The following is a 14726-nucleotide window of genomic DNA, read 5'->3' as shown; positions in this document are numbered from 1 at the left end:
TAGAAATATCATTTTCAAGATTTCTATATAAATATGCAGTAACAATGTCCATTAGACGCATATCTAATTTTTCATGTACTGCAAAATTTATAAGATATCTAAATGTGATAGCATCCATTACAGGTGAATACGTTTCATCATAATCAAATCCAAGCCTTTGTAAAAATTCTTGGGTTACAAGTCTTGCTTTATACCTCACAATTTCATTTTTCTCATCTTTTTTTTTCAAAAATCCCATTTATATCCTACTGGCTTTACATCTTCAGGTGTTTGGACTACAGGTCCAAAAACTTTTCTTTTAGCCAGTGAGTCCAATTCAGATTGGATCGCATCTTTCCATTTTGGTCAATCATTTCTATGTTGACATTCATCAACCAATATAGACTCCTGATCCTCAGCCTCTGCCATAATATCAAGTGCTACGTTATATGCAAAAATATCATCAATAATTATTTTTTTCGGTTCCAACTTTTTCTTGGAGTGAGAAAATTTATTGAATTTTCTATAATTTTATTCTCTTCAAGAATTGGCTCTTTAGGAGCGACCTCTTCAGGAAGTTGAATTTTGTCGGTAATTATTGATTCATCTACTTCTCTTTTCTTTCGAGTATTTTTATCTTTGAAATCAAGAGGTCTCCCACGCTTCAAGCGTGCTTTAGACTCATTAGCACTTGTAATTTTTTCTTTAGAGATATCGATTTTAATCGGAGCATTTTAGTAAGAATATGTGATTTAGTAATTCTTTTAGAGTCATTAAATGCATCCGGTAATTGATTTGTAATTTTTTGCAAATGTATAATCTTTTGAACTTTTAATTCATATTCTTTAGTACAAGAATCAAGGAAATTCAATGATATTTTTCAAGTGATTTTCTTTTTCGATTGATTTTTATCTCCTCCTAATGTCGGAAAATATGATTCATCAAAATGACAATCTGCAAATCTCGCAGTAAATAAATCACCTGTCAATGGTTTCATATACTTAATAATTGAAGGTGATTCATAACCGACATATATTTCTAATCTTCTTTGGGGGCCCAATTTACGACGTTGGGACGGTGCAATTGGAACATATACCGCACAACCAAATATTCTTAAATGAGAAATATTTGGCTCATAACCAAAAGTTAATTGTAGGGGAGAATAAGTACGATAACTTGATGGCCTAATTCTCACAAGTGTTGCTGCATGTAAAATAACATGTCCCCAAGCAGATGAAGGATGCTTAGACCTTATCAACAATAGTCTAGCAATTAATTGTAACCGTTTAATGAATGATTCGACTAGACCATTTTGTGTGTGAACATAAGTTACAAGATGTTCAACAGTTATTCCAATGGACATACAATAATCGTCAAAAGTATTTGACGAATATTCACCAGCATTATCTAGACAAATTTTCTTTATTGGATAATCTGAAAATTGTACTCACAATTTAATTATTTGAGCAAGCAATCTCGTAAATACCAGGTTGCGAGTAGATAAAAAATATATATGTGACTATCTAGTTGATGCATCAATTAGCACCATAAAATATCGAAATGGTCCACATGGTGGAATTACAGGCCCATATATATCGCCATGAATTTGTTCCAAAAATATAGGAGATTCAGTCCCAACTTTAACTTGTAATGGTCTAATAATTAATTTTCTTTGAGAACAAGTAACACAAGAGAATTCATTGGCTTTTAATATTTTTTTATTTTTCAATGAGTGATCATATGAATTCTCAATTATTCGTCTCATCATTATAGATCCGGGATGTCCAAGACGATCATGCGAAATCATAAAATCATTGGGATGAGTAGACTTTTGGTCAACTAGGTGATGAATTTCAATTGCACTAATTTGTGCATAATATAAGTCAGAAGAAAAAGAAGGTAATTTTTCTAATATGCATTTCTGCCTAAAAATGATACATGTGATTAATAAAAATTCACCATATGTCTCAGTCATTGTCTCGATATGATATCCATTTCCGCGGATATCTTTAAAACTCAATAAGTTTCTCCGAGATTTGGGAGAGAATAGTGCATTATTTAATATATTTTTAGTCTCTTCAGAAAGAAATAAATTGGTTCTTTCGAAACTTTCAGTCAATTTTGCACTATCACGAATAGTATTAACATTTGTCTCTCCCTTTTGAAACAAGAAAAATATTTTTTATTTTTTAATATGGTGTGCGTAGTAGCACTATCAAAGAGACAAATGTCGTCATCACTATTATTTAATCCCAAATATTTGACATCCATTTTTTTTTTAGGAAAAAAATTTCAAACAAAAATAAATATTAATAAAGATGCGAAAATAAATATTCAATAGAAAGAAAATTACATGAAAGATATAAAAAATCATAAAAATATCTAAATAATCATGGGATATTCATTTACATGTTCAGGATGTTCAAAAAAATCAGCTACATCGAGGTGTGTCATATCAGCATCATCACCATCATCATAGTAATTCGTTTGATCAATAAAATTTGTCTCAATGCCTTTGTCCTTCTTTTTCAATGATGCTTGATAGAGATCGACAAGATGCACAGTCGTACGACAGGTACGGGACCAATGACCTTCCATACCGCACCGGTAGCATTTTTTTTCATAAACTTTCTTTTCTCCATTTTTCTGATCGTAGTTATTTTTTTCTCTTTTGAAAAATATTTTATTGTTTGCTATGGTTATAATTTTCACGGGGCACAAATCTACTGCAATCGCGTCTACGGGCACGGCCACGTCCACGACCACCTCTACGGCCACGTTGACAGGTGCCGAACCTGTGCAATAATAATTACTAAAAAGTCCTAATTACCACCTCAATTAAATAATTATAGAACAAATCCAAGTATTGGAGCAGGGACCCTAGGTGTGCAATGGGTTACTTGATTCACCCTGTTCCCGAAGAGTTTGCTTGATCCGATATACCGGGTTTGTTTATAAAAATACTAATTTTGCGTACAATGGCAAGTAGGGTCGATTCCACAGGGAGCAGGTAGGAAATTATTTCTTTCCAAATCAGCAGAACAAAATTGGGGGATTTTCAATGGGAGAGAAATAAATAAAATAAAAGTAAAATAAAAACAAAGCGAACTAAATTCAAAACTAACTCACAAAGCACAATTCACTAAAAATAGCAATTAACAAAAGTTCTACCCAAAGGATCAACTGCTCAGGCACGGTCCAAGTAAATGTTCATCGATACAAAGATATTTCACCCATTCATCACTAGGTTGGTTATAGTTATCAATAAGCTCTGACAACCAGTTCTTCCTTACCTTTTCGACAGTCAAGGTACGACCATTAACTGCTTCCCTAACCAGATAACAAACCTAGGTACGACCATAGGAATTTAATTACCCAATTGCATTAAAGCTAGAAGAACCCAACCCTAACCAATAAACACGCTAAGAGGGTTTATTTAAATTAGATCATGCGTTTCCCCATCATAAAGCCAATTATGGTGGTTGCCACGGGGTGTCAATTAAATGAACAATTACGGATTCTATTTAATTAACGTGGCAGTAGGCTATTAAATTAAATCAAATACCCGGCCGTTGATATTCAATTAATAAAATACCCATGAACAATTAATTCAGGAAACACACGAATAGCAATAAATTGGAAGAAATAATGAAGATTCGATTAGATCTCACAGATATTATGGACCGCGCCCTCGCGTCAATCTTTGGGTAGAGGAAGAAATTAGCCGCTCCTCATCGTGTCAGTCCCGCGTGATTTAATTGAATTCATTCAATTAATTGCCGAAAAATTGGAAAAGATGAATTAATGAAGGAACGGCTGAAAAACCTTCGCTTCCCTTTGTTGGGTTACGCGTTCGTATCCCTGGGGCGAAAGTAGAAACAAAACTCGAATAGGAAAAATTGTACAGAAACCAATAACAAAAGCTACAGCCAAGGAGAAAGTCTCCAATGTCTGACCCAGAGCCGCAGAAGAAAACAAAAGAGAAAACAAAAGTGTCTGACAAGTCTTTTCCCAAAAAAGTAGAAAAAGAGAGCCTAGGCTAAAAAGTAGTTTTTTTCTGAATCTTGCTTTTCTTTCTCTCTTATAGCCGCTGCAGGAAAATTCTCTCTTCAAAGCAACGTAAAAGCTATTTCCCTTTTGGAGCTTTGATCCGATGCGCCTGGTCCACATGGACCACGGTCCGTCTTTCGGTTTCGTCCACCTTCCAAGGCGTGGCCACGCTCTGAAATGAAAAGTCTTCTGGAAAATTTTTCCCGCGATATCATTTTAATGCTAACCACCTACAATTCACACAAATGTCAAATATGAGTGAAATCCCCTTTCTTAGCACCATGAATGGCCAAAATTAGGACAAGATGACAATGCAAAACGTGCCAAATAACGGCTCTATCAAATCCCCCCACACCTAGACAATGCTTGCCCTCAAGCATTTCGGAGCTCAGAAATACAACCAAGAGAGCAGAGGTTATGCAGTAGTCTATACTAACACAAGCATCTAGGGTCCCTGACAATATCACCAAAGGTAGAACACACCGGACATGTTGTAATTCGAAGAATATATATGAATACTAGGAACGCTCAATTCAACATCACGGAATGCCATTACCATAGGCTTGCACATTTATCACATCTCCACCACTTAAGAGTGAATCGAACACATAAATCAAAGGGACTTTAATAGGGTTGTAATGGGGCTCAGGTGAAAGGCGGGTTAAGAAGGTATAGATAGGGGGTAAAGTGTCAAGAGAATGTCCGAAACTCCCCAATAACCATAGTGCTTTACCAGAGGGGTTTCACTAATAAGGCAGTTTCCATTTGCTATACACCTTATACAAGTGCCCCAAAATTTTTTTTTTTTTTTTTTTTTTTTTGAAACTGCTCACAAGGCGTGGGCACGCCTTGTAGCCCATAGTCCTCTGGTCACGAGGTCTATTCAGTTTTTTTTTTTTTTTTTTTTTTTTTTTTTTTTTTTTACAAGGGAGAGTCCTGTAAGGCGTGGGCACGCCTTGTAAGCCAAAGTTCTCTGGTCAATGGCCTTTTTCCAATTTTCCCTCCTTTACACAAGGATAGCATCAAATAGCTCCTAATCTATCAGGACTCGCATCCCCAATTTTGGTTGCTTTGCACAAATGATGGAATTCAGGCATCCCTTGACAACACAGGGGTAAACAAGAAAGTTTAAAGAGGTCTTGGGTCAACAAACACGGATATCAACCAGAAACGAAGGACAAAAGATCAAATTGGTTCATTATTGGGAGATAAGATGAGGGCTTGATTTTTTTTTTTTTTTTTAGATAGCTGAAGAGGGTTAAATCCTAAATGCCCTTATCATTTCAAATGCATCCAATTCAACAAAAATGTGGCCTTGACATGTATAAACTAGCAAGTTCTAGAATGCCAATACCATGTGTGATACCTACTCAATCAAACAAAATAGAGCAAATAAGAATAATATGCTCAAGCAAGGCTCAAAAGCTCCCCAAAAGTTACAAGAATGGGTCAATTCCTGCATATTCAACATTCAACGACACTGCCAAGGGAAACAAAATGCATAGCTGGCATACTTGACCACATAACCACTCACTTTGATTGTGTCATTCATCACAGCAACATGCCCCAACACTAACAAGCATAGAAATAACCAAAAAGCCAACTAACTACAATGTTTTTTTATTTTTTTCATTTTTTTTTAATCATTCATCCCATGTGTTTTTTTTTTTTTAAAGTAACAAAGCAAAAAGAACTAATGAAAAAGAAAGAACTAATGGAAGCCACTCCCCCCCACACCTAAAACCTACATTGTCCTCAATGTAGAAAAGACAAATGAAGTATTAGGGGAAAAGAAAAGAAACTTCCCTGACCACCGGGGAGAGAAAGTGAGACACTAAGGCGGAGGAGGTGAGACGACTGCGTGCACAAGGTGGTGTGATGGCGGCGGACGTAACACCAACAGGAAGGAGAAGACTGAAGTTTCTTTTTCGGAAGGGTTGGAAGGCGTGGGCACGCCTTAGAAGTTATAATCGTCTGACCGTCAATTCCAAAACTCCATTCCTTAGGTGTGATGACCTAGCGTGGGCATGCCTAGCTGCCAACTTCCTGTCACAAAATAACAACCCACTAAATGACACTAACACTTAACAAAAACTTAAAAAATATAAGAAAACTAAAACAAAAGAAGCCTTGGGTTGCCTCCCAAGCAGCGCATTTCTTTAATGTCTTTGGCTAGACATAGCACCACTTTTTAGTCTGGATGTAATTGAATTTTCCTTGTAATTGGTGGCCCTCCTCCAGGATCCACATGGCCATTGAGTGCAACTTTTTTCCTAAATTTTCTCTCCATTTTTACCTCATGAATTGCTTTCATCCTATAGGACTTGTTCGCAGCAACCTTGAATCTACCCCTACAAGCAAACTTAGAAAATTCTTGCACAGAGAGATTAGTGGTATACATAGCAAACACAGAATGAGAGTTAACAGGATGTTTCATTGTATCAAAAATGTTAAAATGGACTATTTCTCCATCAAATTCCATCGTGAGAGTACCCTTACTAACATCAATTTTAGTCTGGGCAGTACTCAAAAATGGTCTTCCTAATATAATGGGTGATGGATTTGGGGCACTTCTATCATCCATGTAAAGCACGTAAAAGTCAGCAGGAAAAATTAATCCATCTACTTGCACTAAAACATCCTCAACTATCCCATCCGGATAAGTACATGTACGATCAGCCAATTGAATTATTATCCCCGTTTCTTTTAAAGGTCCTAAATTTAGGGAATCATAGATTGACTTAGGCATCACATTAATAGAAGCTCCTAAATCTATCATGGCATTTTTTATACTAGAATGACCAATCTTACAGGGGATAGCAAACATACCTGGATCTCCGCATTTGGGTGGGAGTTTCCTTTGAAGTACAGCTGATACATTCTCTCCCACCATCACTCTTTCATCACCCCTTAGCTTTCTTTTGTTAACGCACAAGTCTTTCAAAAACTTTGCGTACTTGGGTACCTGCTTGATCGCGTCCAATAGGGGGATGTTTACTTGAACTTTGCGGAACACATCCAGGATTTCTTTTTCCTTCTCTGCCCTCTTTGTCTTTTCCAACCTGCAAGAAAAAGGAGCTATATTAGATTTAATAGGGATCGAAGGAATAGATGTTACCTTAGGCTCTTCGCGAATGCGCCCTTCCTCTTCAATCTCCTTTTCTATCTCCTCCTCACTTTTGCTTTTCGAATTTACCACTTTAGGTCCATCCACCTCTTTGCCACTCCTTAATGTCATGGCACTTACATTCCTGGGATTTGCCTCGGGTTGTGATGGCAATTTCCCATAGACATGGGACTCCAGGCGGTTAATGGCAGTTGCCATTTGACTCATTCGAATCTCCATGTCCTTCATGCCTGCTTTGGTGTCCTGTTGGAACTGAGTGGTGCTCATGGTTAAAGCTCTAGTTTCTTGTTGGAGTTGAGCCATATTTGTGGTCAATGACCTGGTCTCCTGCTGGAACTGTCTAGTCTCTTGCTGGATCTGGGCGGTAGTCGTAGCCAGACTCTTTACAATATCCTCCAAGGAACTCCCTGTGTTGGAGGATGATGGTTGTGATTTCGGTTGCCATGGTTGCTGAAATCCTGGTGGACGATGCGGAAATGAATTTTGTTGCCTGTTCCCATAGCTGAAATTGGGATGATCTCTCCAACCCGGATTGTACGTGTTGGAGTACGGATCATACTGCCTACGAGGCGCGGGCACGCCTCCAGCCATGTTCACCTGCTCCGCCCCGTCCTCTTGCAAAATGGGGCACGTGTCCGTGCAGTGGTCCATGCTAGTACAGATCCCACACACCTTTGCTCGCGGTGTTTCTCTCATGGCTAATTGCCTAACAACCGATGTCAATTCTAACATTTGCTGCTGTATGGATGAAATCTCTACCTCGTTGACTTTACGGGGAGGGTTGCTCTCACGGAAACCAAATTGCTGGGAGTTCTCTGCCATGGCTTCGATGAGCTCCCACGCTTCCCTCGGTGTCTTGTTTGCAAGTGCTCCCCCACTGGCAGCTTCAATGATACTCCTGTCTGTTGATTGGAGCCCCTCATAGAAGTATTGGATTAACAGTTGCTCACTAATTTGGTGCTGCGGGCATCTAGTGCACAACTTGTTAAACCTTTCCCAGTATTCATACAAGGACTCACCGGGATATTGCTTAATGCCACAAATCTCCTTCCTCAAACTCGCAGCTCGGGATGCAGGGAAGAATTTTTCCAAGAATTTCTTTTTTAACTGTGCCCATGTGGTAATACTACCCGCTGGTAGGTAGTATAGCCAATCTTTTGCTGCATCCTTGAGAGAGAAGGGGAAAGCTCTAAGTCTTATCTGCTCCTCAGTGACCCCAGGAGGTTTCATGCTGGAGCAAACTACCTCGAATTCCTTGACATGTTTGTGGGGTTCTTCGCCAGAGAGACCATGGAAAGAAGGTAGAAGGTGAATCAACCCCGACTTCAGTTCGAAAGCAGTATTCTCAGCCAAAGTGGGGAATGTGATGCATAAGGGCTGGTGAGTCAGCTCCGGGGCAGCCAACTCCCTCAATGTTTAGGTGTTGGCCATGCTTACTCCGTCTTCTGCTGGCTCGTTTGCAGCAATTAAGTGCCCTTGTTTTCGTCTCTTGGTCTCTTGCCTCCGCTTACGCGCTGCCTTCTCAACCTCTGCGTCGTATATCAATTCACCTGTGCGAGAAGAACGGGGCATAAACTAGCAAAAGTATCAAGAAGAATAAAATAAAATAAAAATAAAATAAGAACTGAATTTGAAAAGAAACAAATAATCCAAACGCCAACTCCCCGGCAGCGGCGCCAAAAATTGACAGGTGCCGAACCTGTGCAATAATAATTACTAAAAAATCCTAATTACCACCTCAATTAAATAATTATAGAACAAATCCAAGTACTGGAGCAGGGACCCTAGGTGTGCAATGGGTTACTTGATTCACCCTGTTCCCGAAGAGTTTGCTTGATCCGATATACCGGGTTTGTTTATAAAAATACTAATTTTGCGTACAATGGCAAGTAGGGTCGATTCCACAGGGAGCAGGTAGGAAATTATTTCTTTCCAAATCAGCAGAACAAAATTGGGGGATTTTCAATGGGAGATAAATAAATAAAATAAAAGTAAAATAAAAACAAAGCGAACTAAATTCAAAACTAACTCACAAAGCACAATTCACTAAAAATAGCAATTAACAAAAGTTCTACCCAAAGGATCAACTGCTCAGGCACGGTCCAAGTAAATGTTCATCGATACAAAGATATTTCACCCATTCATCACTAGGTTGGTTATAGTTATCAATAAGCTCTGACAACCAGTTCTTCCTTACCTTTTCGACAGTCAAGGTACGACCATTAACTGCTTCCCTAACCAGATAACAAACCTAGGTACGACCATAGGAATTTAATTACCCAATTGCATTAAAGCTAGAAGAACCCAACCCTAACCAATAAACACGCTAAGAGGGTTTATTTAAATTAGATCATGCGTTTCCCCATCATAAAGCCAATTATGGTGGTTGCCACGGGGTGTCAATTAAATGAACAATTACGGATTCTATTTAATTAACGTGGCAGTAGGCTATTAAATTAAATCAAATACCCGGCCGTTGATATTCAATTAATAAAATACCCATGAACAATTAATTCAGGAAACACACGAATAGCAATAAATTGGAAGAAATAATGAAGATTCGATTAGATCTCACAGATATTATGGACCGCGCCCTCGCGTCAATCTTTGGGTAGAGGAAGAAATTAGCCGCTCCTCATCGTGTCAGTCCCGCGTGATTTAATTGAATTCATTCAATTAATTGCCGAAAAATTGGAAAAGATGAATTAATGAAGGAACGGCTGAAAAACCTTCGCTTCCCTTTGTTGGGTTACGCGTTCGTATCCCTGGGGCGAAAGTAGAAACAAAACTCGAATAGGAAAAATTGTACAGAAACCAATAACAAAAGCTACAGCCAAGGAGAAAGTCTCCAATGTCTGACCCAGAGCCGCAGAAGAAAACAAAAGAGAAAACAAAAGTGTCTGACAAGTCTTTTCCCAAAAAAGTAGAAAAAGAGAGCCTAGGCTAAAAAGTAGTTTTTTTCTGAATCTTGCTTTTCTTTCTCTCTTATAGCCGCCGCAGGAAAATTCTCTCTTCAAAGCAACGTAAAAGCTATTTCCCTTTTGGAGCTTTGATCCGATGCGCCTGGTCCACATGGACCACGGTCCGTCTTTCGGTTTCGTCCACCTTCCAAGGCGTGGCCACGCTCTGAAATGAAAAGTCTTCTGGAAAATTTTTCCCGCGATATCATTTTAATGCTAACCACCTACAATTCACACAAATGTCAAATATGAGTGAAATCCCCTTTCTTAGCACCATGAATGGCCAAAATTAGGACAAGATGACAATGCAAAACGTGCCAAATAACGGCTCTATCACACGTCCACAACCTCGACCAAAATTTTGAAATTGAGTCGCATTCACGTTGGGGAATGGACTTGCACCAATTGGTCGGGACTCATGATTTTTCAGCAATAATTAATTATTTTGTTCAACTAAAAAAAGACATGCGAAAAGTTCAGAATATTTTTTAAATCCCTTCTCTCGATATTGCTGCTGCAGGAGCATGTTAGAAATATGAAAAGTAGAAAATGTCTTCTCTAACATATTTTTATCAGTGACTTTTTCGCCACATAATGATATTTGAGAAGTGATTCTGAATATGGCTGAATTATATTCGTTAAAAGATTCAATATCTTCAGATATATGGTACTACAAAGAGAGAGTGTCCGGATTGCTACTACTTCATCACTCAGAGGATTGACAGTACCTTCAGCGCATATTTCTAGGAGCATCATGCATCCCATGATGATAAAGTATTTCTCTTAATGGAGGGGCATCATCTCGTGTTTTGGGGATATTTGGAAGATGAAAATTTGCCACGGCGACATAACGGGGAACAAAATTTTTGTGGCTGGAGCAAAAGTAAATCTGATCTTGATTAAATTTGATTGTAGAAAGGAGGAAAAAGAGTGGAAAAGGCGCAATGTGCTTGATATGAAATTTTTCTATCAAATGTTCAAAGACACGCTTCCACAACCTCATCCGAGCCTTTTACAAGCGGAGTATGATTATTTTTGTAGTGTGAGGGATTTTCTGCGGCCAAAACTGAAGTACCATCATATCCTCTTGACGCATGAAGAGCGTGAGGAAATTGTCATTCGTGCTCATCGAAAGATGAAAAGGAGAATGCGGACTTTAACAATCAATGTCGAAAATTGGACATCTCGAATTCAACATGCTAACCAACCTAGCATCTGTACTGCTGTCTTTTATTATCCTTCCATTTAGCGGCAAAAAAAAGTAACGGAACTAAAAACGCAACTAGGTTTGGTTACTGAACTAGTGGTGTATTACCCAAAAGATTACACTAATGACTTCTAGTCTTATGTAGATTATCTAAGAAATTTTAGTGCTCAAATTGAGGATGCGGACACGCTCGATAACTATCGGCAAATAATACAAGGCTTTTGCAAAAATCAACCAAAAAAGAAAATCGCTTGAAAAATATCATTGAATTTTCTTGATTCTCGTACTAAAGAATGTGAATTAGAAGTTCAAAGGATTATACATTTGTAAAAAATTGCAAATCAATTACCGGATGCATTTAATGACTCCAAAAGAGTTACTAAATCACATATTCTTGCTAAAAATGCACCGATTAAAATCGATAATCCTGAAAAACAAATTACAAGTGCTAATGAGTCTAAAACACGCCTGAAGCGTGGGAGACCTCTTGGTTCGAATTATAAAAATTCTCGAAAGAAAATAGGAGTAGATGAATCAATAATTAGTGACAAAATTCAATCTCGTGAAGAGGTCGCTCCTAAAGTGCCAATTCTTGAATAGAATAAAATTATAGAAAATTCAATAAATTTTGTCACTCCAAGAAAAAGTTGGAATCGAAAAATAATAATTATTGATAATATTTTTGCATATAAAGTAGCACTTGATATTATGGCAGATGACGAGAATCAGGAGCTTAGATCGGTTGATGAATGTCAACGTAGAAATGATTGGCCAAAATGGAAAAATGCGATCCAATCTGAATTGGACTCACTGGCTAAAAGAAAAATTTTTATACATGTAGTCCTAACACCTGAAAGTGTAAAGCCAGTAGGATATAAATGAATTTTTGAGAAAAAAAATGAGAAAAATGAACTTGTGAGGGATAAAGCAAGACATGTAACCCAAGGATTTTCACAAAAGCCTGGATTTGATTGTGATGAAACGTATTCACCTGTAATGGATGCTATCATATTTAGATATCTTATGAGTTTTGCAGTATATGAAAAATTAGATATGCGTCTAATGGACATTATTACTGCATATTTATATGGAAATCTTGAAATTTATATTTATATGAGAATCCCCAAATGATTTAACATGCCTGAAGCATGCAAATCAACTTCTAAAGATATTTATTATATTAAATTACAAAAGTCTTTGTATGGGTTCAAACAATCTGGACTAATGTGGTATAACCGCCTCAATGAATGTCTAACTAAAGATGGTTATACCAATGATCCAATATGTCCATGTGTTTTTATTAAAAAAGTGGATCAAATTTTGTGATAATTACGGTATAAGTTGATCTAAATTTAATTGAAACTCTTGAAGATATTCAAAATAGTGTTGAATATTAGAAAAAAGAATTTGAAATTAAAGATTTTGGAAAGACAAAATTCTGCTTTGGTTTACAGATTGAGCATTTGAAAGGTGAAATTTGTGTACACCAAACTGCTTATACCCGAAAGGTATTAAAGCGATTTTATATGGATAAATCACAAATATTGAGTTCTCCAATGGTTGTCAGATCATTAGATCCTAATAAGGATCCTTTTAGACCACGAGAGAAAAATGAAAAGATACTTGATTATGAAGTACCATATCTCAGTGCAATTGGTGCACTAATGTATCTTGCAAATTGTACAAGACCTGATGTATCATTTGCAGCAAATTTATTAGTAAGATTTAGTTCCTCACCCACAAGACGACATTGGAATGGTATTAAACATATTTTTCGCTATCTCCAAGGAACAATTGATCTTGGTTTATTTTATTCAAATAAATCCAAACCTGAATTGGTTGGTTATGCGGATGCTGGATATTTATCCGACTCGCATAAAACAAAATCTCAGACTAGTTATTTATTTACATATGGAGGCACAGCCATTTCTTGGCGATCTTCAAAGCAATCACTAGCCGCCACTTCATCGAATCATGTTGAAATAATAGCAATTCATGAAGCCAGTCGAGAATGTGTTTGATTAAGATCAATGACCCACTATATCCGAAAAAGTTATGGGTTATCCTCCGAAAAAAAAATTCTCGAACTATATTCTATGAAAACAATGCAGCTTGTATAGATCAATTGAAAGGAGGATATATTAACGGAGATAGGACGAAACACATTTCACAAAAAAAATTTTTTACTCATGATTTACAAAAGAATGATGAAATTGATGTGTAACAATCCGATTAGATAATAATCTAGCAGATTTATTAACCAAGCCATTACCAACTGCGACATTTGAGAAATTGGTGAACAGTATTGGAATGCGACGATTAAAAGATCTCAAATAACGTTTGCATCAGGGGGAGAAATTAATACACAAGAATAGTGTACTCTTTTTCCTTCACTAAGGTTTTTGTCCCGATGGATTTTTCCCTAGTAAGGTTTTAACGAGACATATTCTTTGTGTATTGGACATCCAAGGGGGAGTGTTATGAAATAACTAAAAATGTTGATGTCCCTTTGTATTCTCAAGAGAATTAATTCATGATTTTATGACTACATTATGTATAAAAGTTACAATCCATAAATCTATTCATGTAGTGAAAAAACCGTTTCATAGGTTTCTTCATATTCTTGTAGTAGTGGGTGTTTAATAGAATTTATGTATTTTTGATCTTGTAGTACCTATATATAGAGGTAAATTGACACCATTGAGATGACTTTGGTGTTTGTTGAAATATAAGAATATCATTTTCCATTTCTCTACTTCTTTAATTTTTTCTTCAGGAAAAAAATTTGAAACAAAAATAAATATTAATAAAAATGCGAAAATAAATATTCAATAGAAAGAAAATTACATGAAAGATATAAAAAATCATAAAAATATCTAAATAATCATGGGATATTCGTTTACATCTTCAGGATGCTCAAAAAAATCAGCTACATCGAGGTGTGTCATATCAGCATCATCACCATCATCATAGTCATTCGTTTGATCAATAAAATTTGTCTCAACGCCTTTGTCCTTCTTTTTCAATGATGCTTGATACAGATCGACAAGATACTCGACCGTACGACAGGTACGGGACCAATGACCTTCCATACCGCACCGGTAACATTTTTCTTCATAAATTTTCTTTTCTCCATTTTTCTGATCGTAGTTATTTTTTTCTCTTTTGAAAAATATTTATTGTTTGCTATAGTTATAATTTTCACGAGGCACAAATCTACTGCGATCACGTCCACGGGCACGGCCACGTCCGCGGCCACCTATGCGGCCACGTCCACGACCTCGACCAGAATTTTGAAATTGAGTCGCATTCACTCAGAGAATGGACTTGCACCAATTGGTCGGGACTCATGATTTTTCAGTAATAATTAATTATTTTGTTCAACTAAAAGAAGACATGCGGA

At 37.1% G+C, this 14726-nt stretch overlaps 1 protein-coding gene and 1 non-coding gene across 2 annotated transcripts; one reads left to right on the top strand and one right to left on the bottom strand.

The window, feature by feature from the left end:
- Positions 1 to 5500: 5500 nt before the first annotated feature.
- LOC113708414 (uncharacterized) lies at positions 5501 to 14415 on the bottom strand. The gene is made up of 4 exons (XM_027230871.1): positions 14227 to 14415; positions 8594 to 8731; positions 6523 to 8479; positions 5501 to 5601 (listed from the first exon to the last, which is right to left on the bottom strand). The coding sequence occupies exons 1-4, from the start codon at positions 14413 to 14415 to the stop codon at positions 5501 to 5503; spliced, it is 2385 nt and encodes a 794-aa protein (XP_027086672.1).
- Positions 8109 to 8215, top strand: LOC113709180 (small nucleolar RNA R71). The gene has a single exon (XR_003452601.1). It is a non-coding gene; the product is annotated as a small nucleolar RNA R71 (small nucleolar RNA).
- Positions 14416 to 14726: the final 311 nt, after the last annotated feature.

This window comes from Coffea arabica, chromosome 9c (genome assembly GCF_036785885.1).
Source record: "Coffea arabica cultivar ET-39 chromosome 9c, Coffea Arabica ET-39 HiFi, whole genome shotgun sequence".
Classification (NCBI taxonomy): Eukaryota; Viridiplantae; Streptophyta; class Magnoliopsida; order Gentianales; family Rubiaceae; genus Coffea; species Coffea arabica.
The sequence above is the reverse complement of the archived record's forward strand: the minus strand, read 5'-3'. Positions and strand labels throughout refer to the sequence as shown.